This window comes from Dendrobates tinctorius, unplaced genomic scaffold (genome assembly GCF_039654945.1).
Source record: "Dendrobates tinctorius isolate UK_male_01 unplaced genomic scaffold, ASM3965494v1 ptg000120l, whole genome shotgun sequence".
Classification (NCBI taxonomy): Eukaryota; Metazoa; Chordata; class Amphibia; order Anura; family Dendrobatidae; genus Dendrobates; species Dendrobates tinctorius.
Window position 1 is genome coordinate 31,161,887 of NW_027361788.1, and position 13,706 is coordinate 31,175,592.

The 13,706-nt window shown below is 42.6% G+C and overlaps 1 protein-coding gene across 2 annotated transcripts in view; it reads right to left on the reverse strand.

Moving 5' to 3' along the window:
• The window catches only part of GPSM1 (G protein signaling modulator 1), a 317,946-nt gene that overhangs the window by 194,809 nt on the left and 109,431 nt on the right, over window positions 1-13,706 (reverse strand). For both annotated transcript variants that reach the window (XM_073541041.1, XM_073541040.1), the window contains exon 2: window positions 3,434-3,655. In XM_073541041.1, coding sequence (XP_073397142.1) covers window positions 3,434-3,655 — 222 coding nt within the window. The remainder of the gene's footprint in view (window positions 1-3,433; window positions 3,656-13,706) is intronic.

Here is a 13,706-nt window from a genome sequence, read left to right on the forward strand (position 1 = left end):
TGGTCCATACAATCAGGGCAACTGTTACCACCCACCTTTCGTGTCTACCTCTTTCCTCATAGACTGTAAGCTTGCGAGCAGGGCCCTCACTCCTCTTGGTATTTGTTATAATCTACTGTATGTGATTATTGTTATGCTGTAATGTCTATTGTCTGTACAAATCCCCTCTGAAATGTAAAGTGCTGCGGAATATGTCGGCGCTATAAAAATAAAATTTATTATTATACTGTATGTCTATGTGTATGTATTGTATGAATGTATTGTATGTAGTATGTATGTATTTATTGTATGAATGTATGTATGTTGTATGTATGTTGTATGTTATGAATGTAGTATATATGTAGTATGTATGTAGTATGTACTGTAAGTCTGTAGCATGTTGTATGTATGTAGTATGTATGCAGTATGAATGTAGTATATATGTAGTATGTATGTTGTATGAATGTAGTGTATATGCAGCATGTATGTAGCATGAATGTAGTATGAATGTAGTATGTATGTATGTATGTTGTAAGTATGTAGTATGTATTTATGTATGTAGTATGAATGTAGTATATATGTAGTATGTACTGTATGTATGTAGTATGTATGTATTATATATAGCATGTATGTAGTATGTATATATATATATTTTTTTGTTTTACATTCAACACATTAGCCAGATGATGGGACTACTACTGTCCCATCATTGGCTAATGTGTCAATCAGTGTCATTGTAGCAGGCAGGCCCGCACAGACCCCCTGCAGGCCCGCACAGACCCCCTGCAGGCCCGCACAGACCCCCGGCAGCCGGCACAAGCCCCCGGCAGGCCCGTACAGACCCCCGGCAGCCGACACAGGCCCCCGGCAGGCCCGTACAGACCCCCGGCAGCCGACACAGGCCCCCGGCAGGCCCGTACAGAACCCCGACAGCCGGCCCAAGCCCCCGGCAGGCCCATACAGACCCCCAGCAGCCGGCACAAGCCCCTGGCAGGCCCGTAAAGACCCCCGACAGCTGGCACAGGCCCCCGGCAGGCCCGTACAGGCCCCCGCAGTCGGTACAGACCCCCGGCAGGCCCGCACAGACCGCGCATCATGAGGACATCATTTCAGCAGCCAATCACAGCCACAACAGTGGCTCATTACATTATGGGGACTTCCGATTCCGGTATCCGATATTGAAAAAATAATCGGTACTCGGTATCGGAATTCCGATACAGCGAATATCGGCCGATACCCGATATTTGCAGTATCGGAATGCTCAACACTAGTAATCACCTATCCACAGGATAAGTGATAACGTATTGATTGGTGGTAGTCTGACTACTTGAACCCATTCAGCAAAATGAGGAACTTTTTATCCCCATTAGACTGGAGTGGCATGTCCAAATTGACCAGTGATCCATTCATTCCCTCAGTGGCTGCACTTGGTTTTTTTTTGGAAGCCACAAAGAAAATGAATGGAGTTGCGGTCAGACATCCCACCTGCCACTCCATTTTAAAATGGGGATAAGTGCCCTATCAAAGATAAAACTTCCTCATTCTTCTGATCAGTGTAGTTTCTAATGGTAGGACATAAGTGATCACCTATCCTGTGGAGCACATGGATCGGTGATAAATTGTTTTAACCAAAGAACCCCATTAATATAAACTACCGTAATTATACATCCCAGTTGTTTTACAGCCGATGCTCCACTATAATGGGGATAATGACTGACAGATAATTGCATATAGCTGTAGGGTGGGCCTCTAAAGTCCATTCCCCCTGTGGGACCCAGACACACCAGTCTGACCCTCCCTACAACTGAGAACATTTGGATTTGTTTTTGTTTTTATTGCTTTTAAAATAACTGAAAACTTCAGTGTGCATGATCTTTCACAACCTAAAGTCAGTACTTTGTAGAGCCTCCTTTTGCCGCAATTACAGCTGCAAGTCGCTTTGGATAAGTCTTTATGAGCTTTTCACATCTTGCCCCTGGGATTTTTGCCTATTCCTCAAGGCAAAACTGTTTCAGCACCTTCAAGTTAGATGGTTTCCTCTGATGAACAGCAATCTTCAAGTCTGACCAAAGATTCTCAATTGGATTAAGGTCTGGGCTATGACTAGGCAACTCCAAAACATTTACATGTTTCCCCTTAAATCACTAGAATGTTGCTTTAGCAGTATGCTTTGGGTCATTGTCTTAATAGAAGGTGAACCTCCGTCCCCGTTTCAAATCACTGACAGACTGAAACAGGTTTTACTCAATTATTAACAAATTGGAGAGAACCCCAAATAAACCCTCACTATCAAGCCTTAAAATGTAACTTTTATTATTATATTAATGTTAAAAATTACTTTCGGGTATAAAAAATTAGGTCCCTAATCTGCCTAAATTTATTGTCATTAAAGTGCTCGATGCTCAATTTCTTATACTTAATGGGTAACACCTATTTGGCAGAATAGGACATACAAATTTATCGCCCTAGTCACCCCCAACATGTTTCACCGCATTTGTGGCGTCATCAGGGGATAGGAAACTGGCTTGAATCAAGGTTTTGCTCAAGAAAATCCCTGTATTTCGCACAATACCACGTCCTGTCGACTCTGACAATTTTCCCTTTCGCTGCTGCTTAAAAACATCCCCACAGCATATTGCTGCCACCACGTTGTTTCACTGTGGGGATGGTGTTTTTGGGGTGATGATCTGTGTTGTTTTGGTGCCAGAGATAGCGTTTTCCTTGGTGGCCAAAAAGTTTCATTTTGGTCTCATATGACCACAGCACCTTCCTCCATACATTTGGGGAATCTCCCACATGTTTTTTGGCAAACTCAAAATCTGACATACAAATTTTTGTGAAAGTAAAGGCTTTTTAATGCCCACTCTTCCATGAAGGTGTTGTTTGGTTAGTGGTGCCTCTTGCTCAATGGTGTTGCAGCCTCTTTGGCCTTTCAGAAAAGGTAAAGTTTATATAATGACAGATATGTAGACTGTGAGCCCTCGCGGGCAGGGTCCTCTCTCCTTCTGTACTTGTATGTCCCTTGTCTTAGACATGTTTATTGTACTTATCTATATTTACCTTTTCATATGTAAAGCACCATGGAATAAATGAAGCTATATAAATGTATAATAATAATATGTGACAATTAGATTGCACACAGGTGGACGTCCTGTCACTAACATTTTGACTTATGAAGGAAATAGCTTGCCCCAGAAATTTTTACTGGCTTCATCGCAAAAGGGGTGAATACATATACACATGCCAATTTTTAGTTATTTGATCCCATAAATTTAATTTATGCCTATATTTTCTTACTTCACCAATTTAGACTACGTAAGGCTGATGCATCACACACAAATCAGATTACAAAAATAATTAAACACAGGTTGTATTGGAAAAAAATATGGTAGGTAAAGTGTGAATACTTTCACAAGCCACTGTATACATATATATCACTAAAAACTATTCTCACCTGGCAAGTGTAAGGTCATGCTTGTGATATTCCAGAGCCTTTGAGTATTCCTTCAGATAGAAATATGCATTTCCCAGCTGACTGTAGATGGCACTAAGTGTCTTCAGATCCTCGGTCCCGACCTGTACAGCAGCTTCAAAGAAGGCAGTACCAGCCTTGAAATCCCCGGCTTTGCAGAGTCTTTCCCCCTCAAGTGCTAGCTCCAGACAGGAGGCTTCCATCCTACAACACACAGACAAATACCACAAAGTGCATCAAGATTTTCTTCATTTTCAAGTTCAATGCCATTTTTGCTACTTATTTTAAATATATGAAAAAGTTTGGAAAACTTAAAGGTAATATAACATTATCACATCTCCCTGCTAGGGTCAGTAGAGAAAGCTCATCCTTTGTCGCAGTAGAATCAGTTGTCGATACTGCAATCCTCTCACTCTGTGGCATAGTGTAAGTGATCCGCACTTACACTAGATTGACCCTTTTGGATATTGATCAAGTCTTGTATTGTTAATGTCTGTAAATTACATCCAGATATTTTATTGAATTCCCTCAATTGAATAAGATTAATCATACCCATCTATTCCTGACGATCGAGTCTAAGTTTACGCCATCTATACGCAAACTTGCCAAATCTCTTTGGGTGCAACTTAGATGTCGCAGTGGCTTTGGTAACACTAAAAACAGATATTGACTTCGCATCGGCGCAATATGGAGGAAGAGTGACCACAAAATGCAGTGGCTACAAAGAAAAACTTTTCAGCAGAGAGAGAACCGTGACACGATCCATTTACTCCCAAAGTTGGCAAGCAAATATCTATAAGAAATGTAAACCAAAAAGTTTAAAGGACAATGTAACTTCCCTCGCCCTCACTTCAGACGTGAACGTCCCTCTTTTAATGACCATTATGCTTGAAATTTGGCTTAGATAAAACATGTTTAATGGTATTCCAAAAACACAACATAAAACAGCTTTGGAGTGAAGGCACACAGTAATCACACATATAGCACTGGCCAGTGTGAAATGCATAGAAAACTGGACCCGAATGTAACCTGAAAGATAAAAAAAACGAGTTATATTATACTCACCCAGGGGCTGTCCGATTTTGGTCCGATGGGTGTCACGGTCCAGTCGGGCGCCTCCCATCTTCTAATGATGACGTCCTCTTCTTTGCTTCCCGTCACGGCTCCTGCGCAATCGCACTGCTCTGCCCTGTTGAGGGCAGAGCAGAGTCCTGCAGTGCGCAGGCGCCGGGAAAGGTCAAAGAGGTCCAGCGCACACTGTGAAGCACTTGAAGGGTTAATAAACTTCTTGAATGTGGTTTTGAGCACCTTGAGGGGTGCAGTTTTTAGAATGGTGTCACTTTGGGGTATTTTCTATCATATAGACCCCTCAAAGTGACTTCAAATATGATGTGGTTCCTAAAAAAAAAAAAAATGGTGTTGCAAAAAGAGAAATTGCTGGTCAAGTTTTAACCCTTATAATTTCCTAACAAAAATAAATTTTGGTTCCAAAATTGTGCTAATGTAAAGTAGACATGTGGGAAATGTTATTTATTAAAAAATTCAAAGTTGGAAAATTGCTAAATTTTTGCCAATTTACTTTTTTTTTCACAAATAAACGCAAGTCATATCGAAGAAATTTTACCACTATCATGAAGTACAACATGTCACGAGAAAACAATTTAAGAATCACCGGGATCCATGTAAGCATTCAAGAGTTATTACCTCATAAAGGGACAGTGGTCAGAATCTACTATATAATTGTCTAACTCTGTCTGCAACGGAAATCCCGCTGGCTGATTGGTCGCGCCCGTCGGGGCGCGATCAATCAGCACATTCAAACGACACACGCCTCCATCGGGAGGCGCGGGGGAGAGAGAGACTAGAATACCCGATGCCTTAGAATCAGGCCACCATCTAGTTGTAAATATTGGCCTGGTCATTAATATGCAAACCACCCTTGGGGGTAAAGGGGTTAAGCTGCCCTAATCTCAGTAATTAAGAAATGCCAGAAAACAAGAACAGTGGAAGTCAATCTAAGGTCTGGGAGACCAAGGGAAATTTCAGTGAGAACTGCTGGTAGAACTGCTAAAGAGGCAAATCAAAACCATCGCTTGACTGTAAAAGACCTGCAGAAAGATTTATCAGATTCTGGAGTTGTGGTATATTGTTCTACTGTTCAGAGATACCTGTGTTCTCACCATAAAAATCAACGTCATAAGTAAGCAAAAGAACATCTAAACAAGCCTGCTGCATTTTGGAAACAAATCCTGTTGATCGATGAAGTTAAAATAGAACACTTTGGCCACAATTATCAAAGGTATGTGTGGACAAATAGGGCACAGAATTTCAGGAAAAGAACATCTCGCTAACCATTAAGCATGGGGGAAGATCAGTCATGCTTTGGGGCTGTGTTGCAGCCAATGGCACGGGGAACATTTCATGGGTAGAGGGAAAACATTTATTCAATTAAATTTCAACAAATTCTTGATGCAAACAAAACACCATCTGTAAAAAATATGAAGTAGAAAAGAGGATGGCTTCTACAAATGGATAATTATCCTAAACACACGTCAAAATCCACAATAGACTACGACAAAATGTGCAAGCTGAAGGTTTTACAATGGCCCTCACAGTTCCCTGATCTGTATATCATTGAAAATCTGTGACTAGACCTCAAAATAGCAGAGGATGAAAGATGGCCCAGAAATCTCACATAACTGAAAGAATTTTCCATGGAAGAATGGATGAAAATCTCTCAAACAAGAATTGAAAGACTCTTGTCAGGCTACAAAAAGCATTTACAAGTTGTGATACTTTCAAAAAGCGAGTGCTACTAGGCACTAACTATACAGGGTGCTGAAACTTTTGCATGGGCCCATTTTCCTTTTTGTAAGTTTTAAGATATAAAAGATGACAGTATATATTTTTATCCTAAAATACAAAGGAAATGTGTCATCTTTAACTTTAGGACTTTTAGAGATAATTTAATCTTCAGCTTGCTTAACTGTTCACAATAACAGGAATTTTGACAACGGGTGCCCAAACTTTTAAATACCAGTAAAATTTTTTTTATTTTTTTTTTTGGTCAATGCAGCTGCTAAATTGTACAATACAACTGAAGCTCACTTCCAGAGCGAGGTTCCCATTATATTATGCTTGAGCTCCATTTACCTGACAGAGCAGGGGCGGACAGACAGAAGAGACTCCTGTGCAAGAACAGTATATGGCCCTTTGCAGCCCAAGAGCTTTGTAGGTGGATGTGGTCCCCAGGTTGCATCAAAGGCATGTCCTGTGACAGAGGCTTAAAGAACGTCTTTTATCAAAACATTGAAGTGACAGATTCCAATTCTTTTATTTGACTACACCCTGATGCTGAGTCATAAGCCACTGTTTGCCTATACATTACCATATGCTCCAAGCCCTTTCCACTTCCTTCCGACTTCAACTCAAAAATATTTCATGGATTCCCAAATTCCTCAACCTAGAATCTGCAAAAACTCTAGTGCATGCCCTCATCATCTCCCGCCTTGACTACTGCAACCTCCTGCTCTATGGCCTCCACTCTAACACTTTCAAGCCCTTTTAATCTATCCTAGACTCTGCTGCCCGACTAATCCATCTGTCCCCCCTCTATTCCCCAGCCTCTCCTCTCTGTCAATCCCTTCCCTGGCTCCCCAATACCCAGAGACTCCATTTCAAAACCCTAGCCATGGCATACAGAGCCATTCACAACCTGTCTCCTCCATACATCTGTGACCTTGTCTCCCAATACTTACCTGCACGTAACCTCCGATCCTTACAAGATCTCCTTCTCTATTCCCTTCATTTTCTCTTCCCACAATCGCATACAAGCTTTCTCCCACTCATCCCCCATTCATCCTACTCTCTACCCCAACATATCAGATTTTTGCCTAGCCTTGGAAACCTTCAAAAAGGAACCTGAAGACCTACCTCTTCTGACAAGCCTACAACCTGCAGTAGCCACGATCCACCAAACCACTGCACGATCAGCTCTGCCCTCACCTACTGTGTCCTCACCCATCCCTTGTAGATTGTGAGCCCTTGCGGGCAGGGTCTTCTCTCATCCTGTACCAGTCGTGACTTGTAATGCTTAAGATTATTGTACTTGTTTTTTTAAATTATGGGTACCCCTTTTCACATGTAATGCTCCATGGAATAAATGGCGCTATAAAATAAATAATACTATCAATATGTCAGTCTTCTGTCAAAAGTACACATTGGCAATGATATGTAGAAGTGACTTATAGAAGCTGGGTAATAGTCAAAGTGCTGAGGATTGATTACAGTAAAGCTATGATTTGCCTTATTGGTCAGTTAAGGGTCAAGAAGTGAGGTATTGTCCAGTGTGTGGGCTGTTTTGTATTTTTCATGCTACTTAAATGCTGAATAAAGTAATCTTCTTTGGCTTGCCATTAGCTTATACACCATCTATTTCACACTAAGCACCACAAACTACTCTGAAGTTCAGAAGGTGCTACCTTTAATGCAAATTTGACTGACCAAATAGTGGAAAATGCGGGCATAATAGGATTCAGTTAAATCCTGGAAATCAAACAAATGTGGAATGGGGCCAGCAGCTGGAACATGAGTCTGATTTCAAGACAAAAACCCAAGGAAGGATTTGGTTAAGTCCTTTTCAACCCTGGTTTTGAGTTGCTCCCCAGTACCCTCGAGCTTTATACCCTTTCTGGACTTTGGTTAATCACATCCCAGTCATGAACTGCCCTAGTCAGGTGCTGCTGTGGTTTTCAAATTGTTTATTAAACAATTATTTGATTTTGCAGAGGGAGATTTTGCAGAGGGAGATTTGGCAGAAGGGGCAGCTGTTTCACTCACAAAACTATATATTATAATAATCGGCCACAGTTTTGGGGGCAGTTTTGACTATAAAATCAAATGATTGTTTAATATGCAATTTAAAAATCAATGGCACATGGCCACATCAAAGTCACATCATGAATTGGTTGTATCCTTTTAGTACCTGTTACCAATTAGCAATCAGCTGCAATAGTAAGAAATTCATATAGGATGCTAAATTAAACCAGATAGATTTAAAACACTGGTTAACCATCTAGAATAAGAAAGCTCCACTATAAACTACTCCTCATTAGCGAATGTAATAATGCTCTGTCACTAATAAATCTTCACTTTTTTTTTAAGCTACAAGACCCTGTAATTGAGCACAAAGGAAGCCTGGGACAAAATGCCAAGATCCATTTATAAAACATCTTTCTGAGACCATAGATTTAAGAAGACATCGTTCTGTAAGGTGTATTATTGTAACCGTGGCTGATCCAGAGGCCAAAGCTGTAAACTGCTATCTGCTCTGCTCACATGGATTAAAGAGAATTTTCCATAAATTTGCATGGACTTATTACATTCCTGTTTGTTGGCTAGCCACCAAAATGACTGATTACACTTAAGTCGCGGCTTGATTACATTTAGAATTAGGAAGTCCTCAAATAAATAAGTCTCTGGACGCACATTCAATGTACGACAATAGTATAAGGCACAGTTACATTGCCATGAATTGTGCTTTAGTGTTCACTTTTATTTATAATAGGTATGTCCAACTATAGGTAAAATGCCACCATTTTTCACCTTCATATTGTGTTTTGCTCATGTGCTCAGTTACCGTGGGTGACTGCAGTGCTGTGTACGCTGTAGGTGCCAGTCTCTTGAGCTGCTCTGGCTCTGCTTGTCCGTGTTGCCTCCCACAGATGGAGCACCGCATAGCTGACTGCTTTGTCCTCTAACACACACCAGACTGACTCTGGCCCTGACACACACAAACTCTATACTGCAGGGTATTTGGTCAGATGTTATCGCTGTTTATTAGTATAAAGGGAGAACAATATAAAGTTTCATTTCATAATAAAATCCAGTCTCGGCTGGACAAGTCGTGCTCATTTAAATTACATGGCTAATACGTCTGCTGTGACAGCACCAATGTGGTCAAGAAGGTTTGCTTTTCACTGCAAGGACAGAAGAGGTACAAACTAATATAGAGAAAAAAAACATTACAAATGTGGGACTAAGGCTAGTTTCACACTAGTGTTTTTTAGCGCTGCGCTTCGTGCGCAATAGAATCACATGCAAAAAAAAGCATCATGTGTTTTGAAAGTGTTTGCTTTTTTTCAGGCGCATGCGTTTTAACCAGTTTCTAGCCATGTTAACTCTTAAAACGCATGCGATTTTAAACGCAGGTGTGCGCATGCCTGCGTTCCCATAGACTGTAATGTGATTTTTTTTGCGCATTCTGTGCGCAAGCGTTTTTTTGAGACAGGTCGGACCGACCAAAAATGTAACAGGTTGCGTCCGGCGCGCCTAGGCGCACACTACAAAAAAAAGCATGCGAACGAAAACGCATACGAACGCATGCATACGCTAGACCATACGCCCCAATGTTAAAGATAGGAGCGCAGGACGCATGCGCATGGAGGCACACGAAGTGCAGCACTAAAAAACGCTAGTGTGAAACCAGCTTTACAAACAAAGAATAAATACCTTGAAATTATATGATAAGAATTTTACTAGATAATTCATTGTATAGGGCTAAATTGTCCCTACCTAATCCTATTGATAAATCCTGTCTAGCAGCGGAGGATGGCACCCTATTAAGTAATGATAATCGCTTCCCCGCTCCTCTATGGCTATCCCTAAAGTTCCCTGTGTCACTAACATTTGAGATATACGGTATAAGACAGTAAGTGTCTATAACATCATGCGACCTATACAGGGGCGTAACTAGAACTGATTGGGCCCCATAGCAAACTTTGGGCCCCCTCAAAGACATCCCCCCTTCAAGACATCCCCCCTTCAAGACACCCCCCCTTCAAGACACCCCCCCTTCAAGACACCCCCCCTTCAAGACACACCCCCTTCAAGACACACCCCCTTCAAGACACACCCCCTTCAAGACACACCCCCTTCAAGACACAGTGTGAAATCATTCATAGTGTACATTTTTTTCCGCTGGGGCCCCAGATCCCCTACACCAGTGGCCCCCAACCTTTTTTGCACCAGGGACTGGCTTCAAGCAAGACCATTCTTCCATGGCCCAGCAGGGCAGGGATGGAGGTGTGACAGGGGCGGGGCTTTGGTCATAAGGGGGTGGGGCTATGGACGCGGTTGTAGTTTAGCTGTGCATACTTACAGTCATATGTAAAAGTTTGGGCACCCCTATTAATGTTAACCTTTTTTCTTTATAACAATTTTGTTTTTTGCAACAGCTATTTCAGTTTCATATATCTAATAACTGATGGACTCAGTTATATTTCTGGATTCAAATGAGGTTTATTGTACTAACAGAAAATGTGCAATCTGCATTTAAACAAAATTTGACCGGTGCAAAAGTATGGGCACCCTTATCATTTTCTTGATTTGAACACTCCTAACTACTTTTTACTGACTTCCTGAAGCACTAAATTGGTTTTGTAACCTCATTGAGCTTTGAACTTCATAGCCAGGTATATCAAATCATGAGAAAAGGTATTTAAAGTGGCCACTTGCAAGTAGTTCTCCTATTTGATTCTCCTATGAAGAGTGGCATCATGGGCTCCTCAAATCAACTCTCAAATGATCTGAAAACAAAGATTATTCAACATAGCTTTTCAGGGGAAGGATACAAAAAGTTGTCTCAGAGATTTAACCTGTCAGTTTCCACTGTGAGGAACATAGTAAGGAAATGGAAGAACACAGGTACAGTTCTTGTTAAGCCCAGAAGTGGCAGGCCAAGAAAAATATCAGAAAGGCAGAGAAGAAGAATGGTGAGAACAGTCAAGGACAATCCACAGACCACCTCCAAAGACCTGCATCATCTTGCTGCAGATGGTGTCACTGTGCATCGGTCAACAATACAGCGCATGCATAACGCCTTTTTGTATGACCAAACAACTCAATCTTTGTTTCATCAGTCCACAGGACCTTCTTCCAAAATGTAACTGGCTTGTCCAAATGTGCTTTTGCATACCTCAGGCGACTCTGTTTGTGGCGTGCTTGCAGAAACGGCTTCTTTTGCATCACTCTCCCATACAGCTTCTCCTTGTGCAAAGTGTGCTGTATTGTTGACCGATGCACAGTGACACCATCTGCAGCAAGATGATGCTGCAGGTCTTTGGAGGTGGTCTGTGGATTGTCCTTGACTGTTCTCACCATTCTTCTTCTCTGCCTTTCTGATATTTTTCTTGGCCTGCCACTTCTGGGCTTAACAAGAACTGTACCTGTGTTCTTCCATTTCCTTACTATGTTCCTCACAGTGGAAACTGACAGGTTAAATCTCTGAGAAAACTTTTTGTATCCTTCCCCTGAAAAGCTATGTTGAATAATCTTTGTTTTCAGATCATTTGAGAGTTGTTTTGAGGAGCCCATGATGCCACTCTTCATAGGAGAATCTAATAGGAGAACTACTTGCAAGTGGCCACTTTAAATACCTTTTCTCATGATTTGATACACCTGGCTATGAAGTTCAAAGCTTAATGAGGATACAAAACCAATTTAGTGCTTCAGGAAGTCAGTAAAAAGTAGTTAGGACTGTTCAAATCAAGAAAATGATAAGGGTGCCCATACTTTTGCACCGGTCAAATTTTGTTTAAATGCAGATTGCACATTTTCTGTTAGTACAATAAACCTCATTTGAATCCAGAAATATAACTGAGTCCATCAGTTATTAGATATATGAAACTGAAATAGCTGTTGCAAAAAACAAAATTGTTATAAAGAAAAAAGGTTAACATTAATAGGGGTGCCCAAACTTTTACATATGACTGTATCATTTAATTATAACATTTATAATGTGACTCAACTCACCATAGGTTTTGAATGAGTGGGAGCGCCTGGCTTGTTTCTCTGTTTCAGTGGGAGCACTGGGCTACTTCTACTGATGACCGTCACTGCTAATGATGATTGGTGTTACGGTTGCTGTAGCAATAGGAACGTAGAGGCAACCCGGAAGTGGACCCTCTGGGTCACGGCTCCAGAACCCCCGAGGGCGAGCGCTCAGGTGAGAACCACCCCCTACATAATACAGGGAGTGTTAGGGGCAGACCCCCAGGGGATAGAACCGCGACAGCCGGAACCAAAGGGACAACTGCACTTAGACAGGAGAGGAGGCACAGGCGAATCCGTACAGGGAGCCCAGGGGAACACAGAGGCCGTGGAGAACAGGCAGAGCGCAGGACCGAAGCGCAGTGGGTGGCAAAAGCTGGAGGCTGCAAAAGAGGAAGTACTGATAAAAAACAAAGCGGGAGGATGGAAGGAGCAGGACAGGGAAGGAGTAAGGACTCAACAGAGGGTACCGTATAGCAGGAGTGCAGAGGGAGAGCTGACGAAGGCAGCGGAGGCAAAGGGAGAGGGAACTGAAGATACAGCGAAGGCAGAGGCAAGAATAGAGGTACTTAAGAGCAGGAAAACTGCGCAGACAGAGGCAGGGTAGAAGGGGCCTGTAACACAGAGAACGCTGCTATGAGACAGCGTCACCGCATTAGTAGAACAGGCGTCTTACCTGTCCAGACGCTGGGCATAAGTAGCGCTGGGCGCCGCCATGTTGGAGGCGGGGCCAGCGTGTTATACTACCCAGGGGGCTGCGCGCCAGGAGGGAGTCAGTGCGCAGGCGCCTGACGCCGAGGGAGCCGGAGGCCGGGTGCGGGGACGCACCGGGGAGCAGGAGCGCGTCGGGAAGCGCGTGCAGCAAGGTAAGTGGAACCCGGGGCCGTGACAGTATCCCCCCTTTACGTCCCCCTCTCCTAACGCTGGAGAGAAATCGTCTCATAATTGGAGGAGCATCAATATTCTCTCGGGGTTCCCATGATCTCTCCTCAGGACCAAAACCCTTCCAATCCACCAGAAACAGAGTCTTTCCCTTAACTGTCTTCATAGCCAATATATCCCGTACCTCAAAGGTGTTATCCGAGCTACAAGGTTGGGAGGTTTGGGAAGGCGCTGAGTGGAATTGGTTAAATACTGCAGGTTTGAGGAGAGATACATGAAAGGTATTGGGAATCCTTAGTGAGGTGGGCAATTTCAACTTGTAGGCCACGTCGTTGATGCGACTTCAGACCTCAAAGGGGCCAATGTAACGTGGACCTAACTTATAGGACGGAATCTTTAACCTGATATGCAGAGAAGATAACCAAACTTTATCCCCTGGGTGATACGGAGGTGCGTCTAGCCGTTTTTTGTCGGCATACCTCTTCATCCTGAGGCTGGCACTCTCGAGGGCTACTTTGGTCTCCCTCCAAATCCGAGAGAAGTC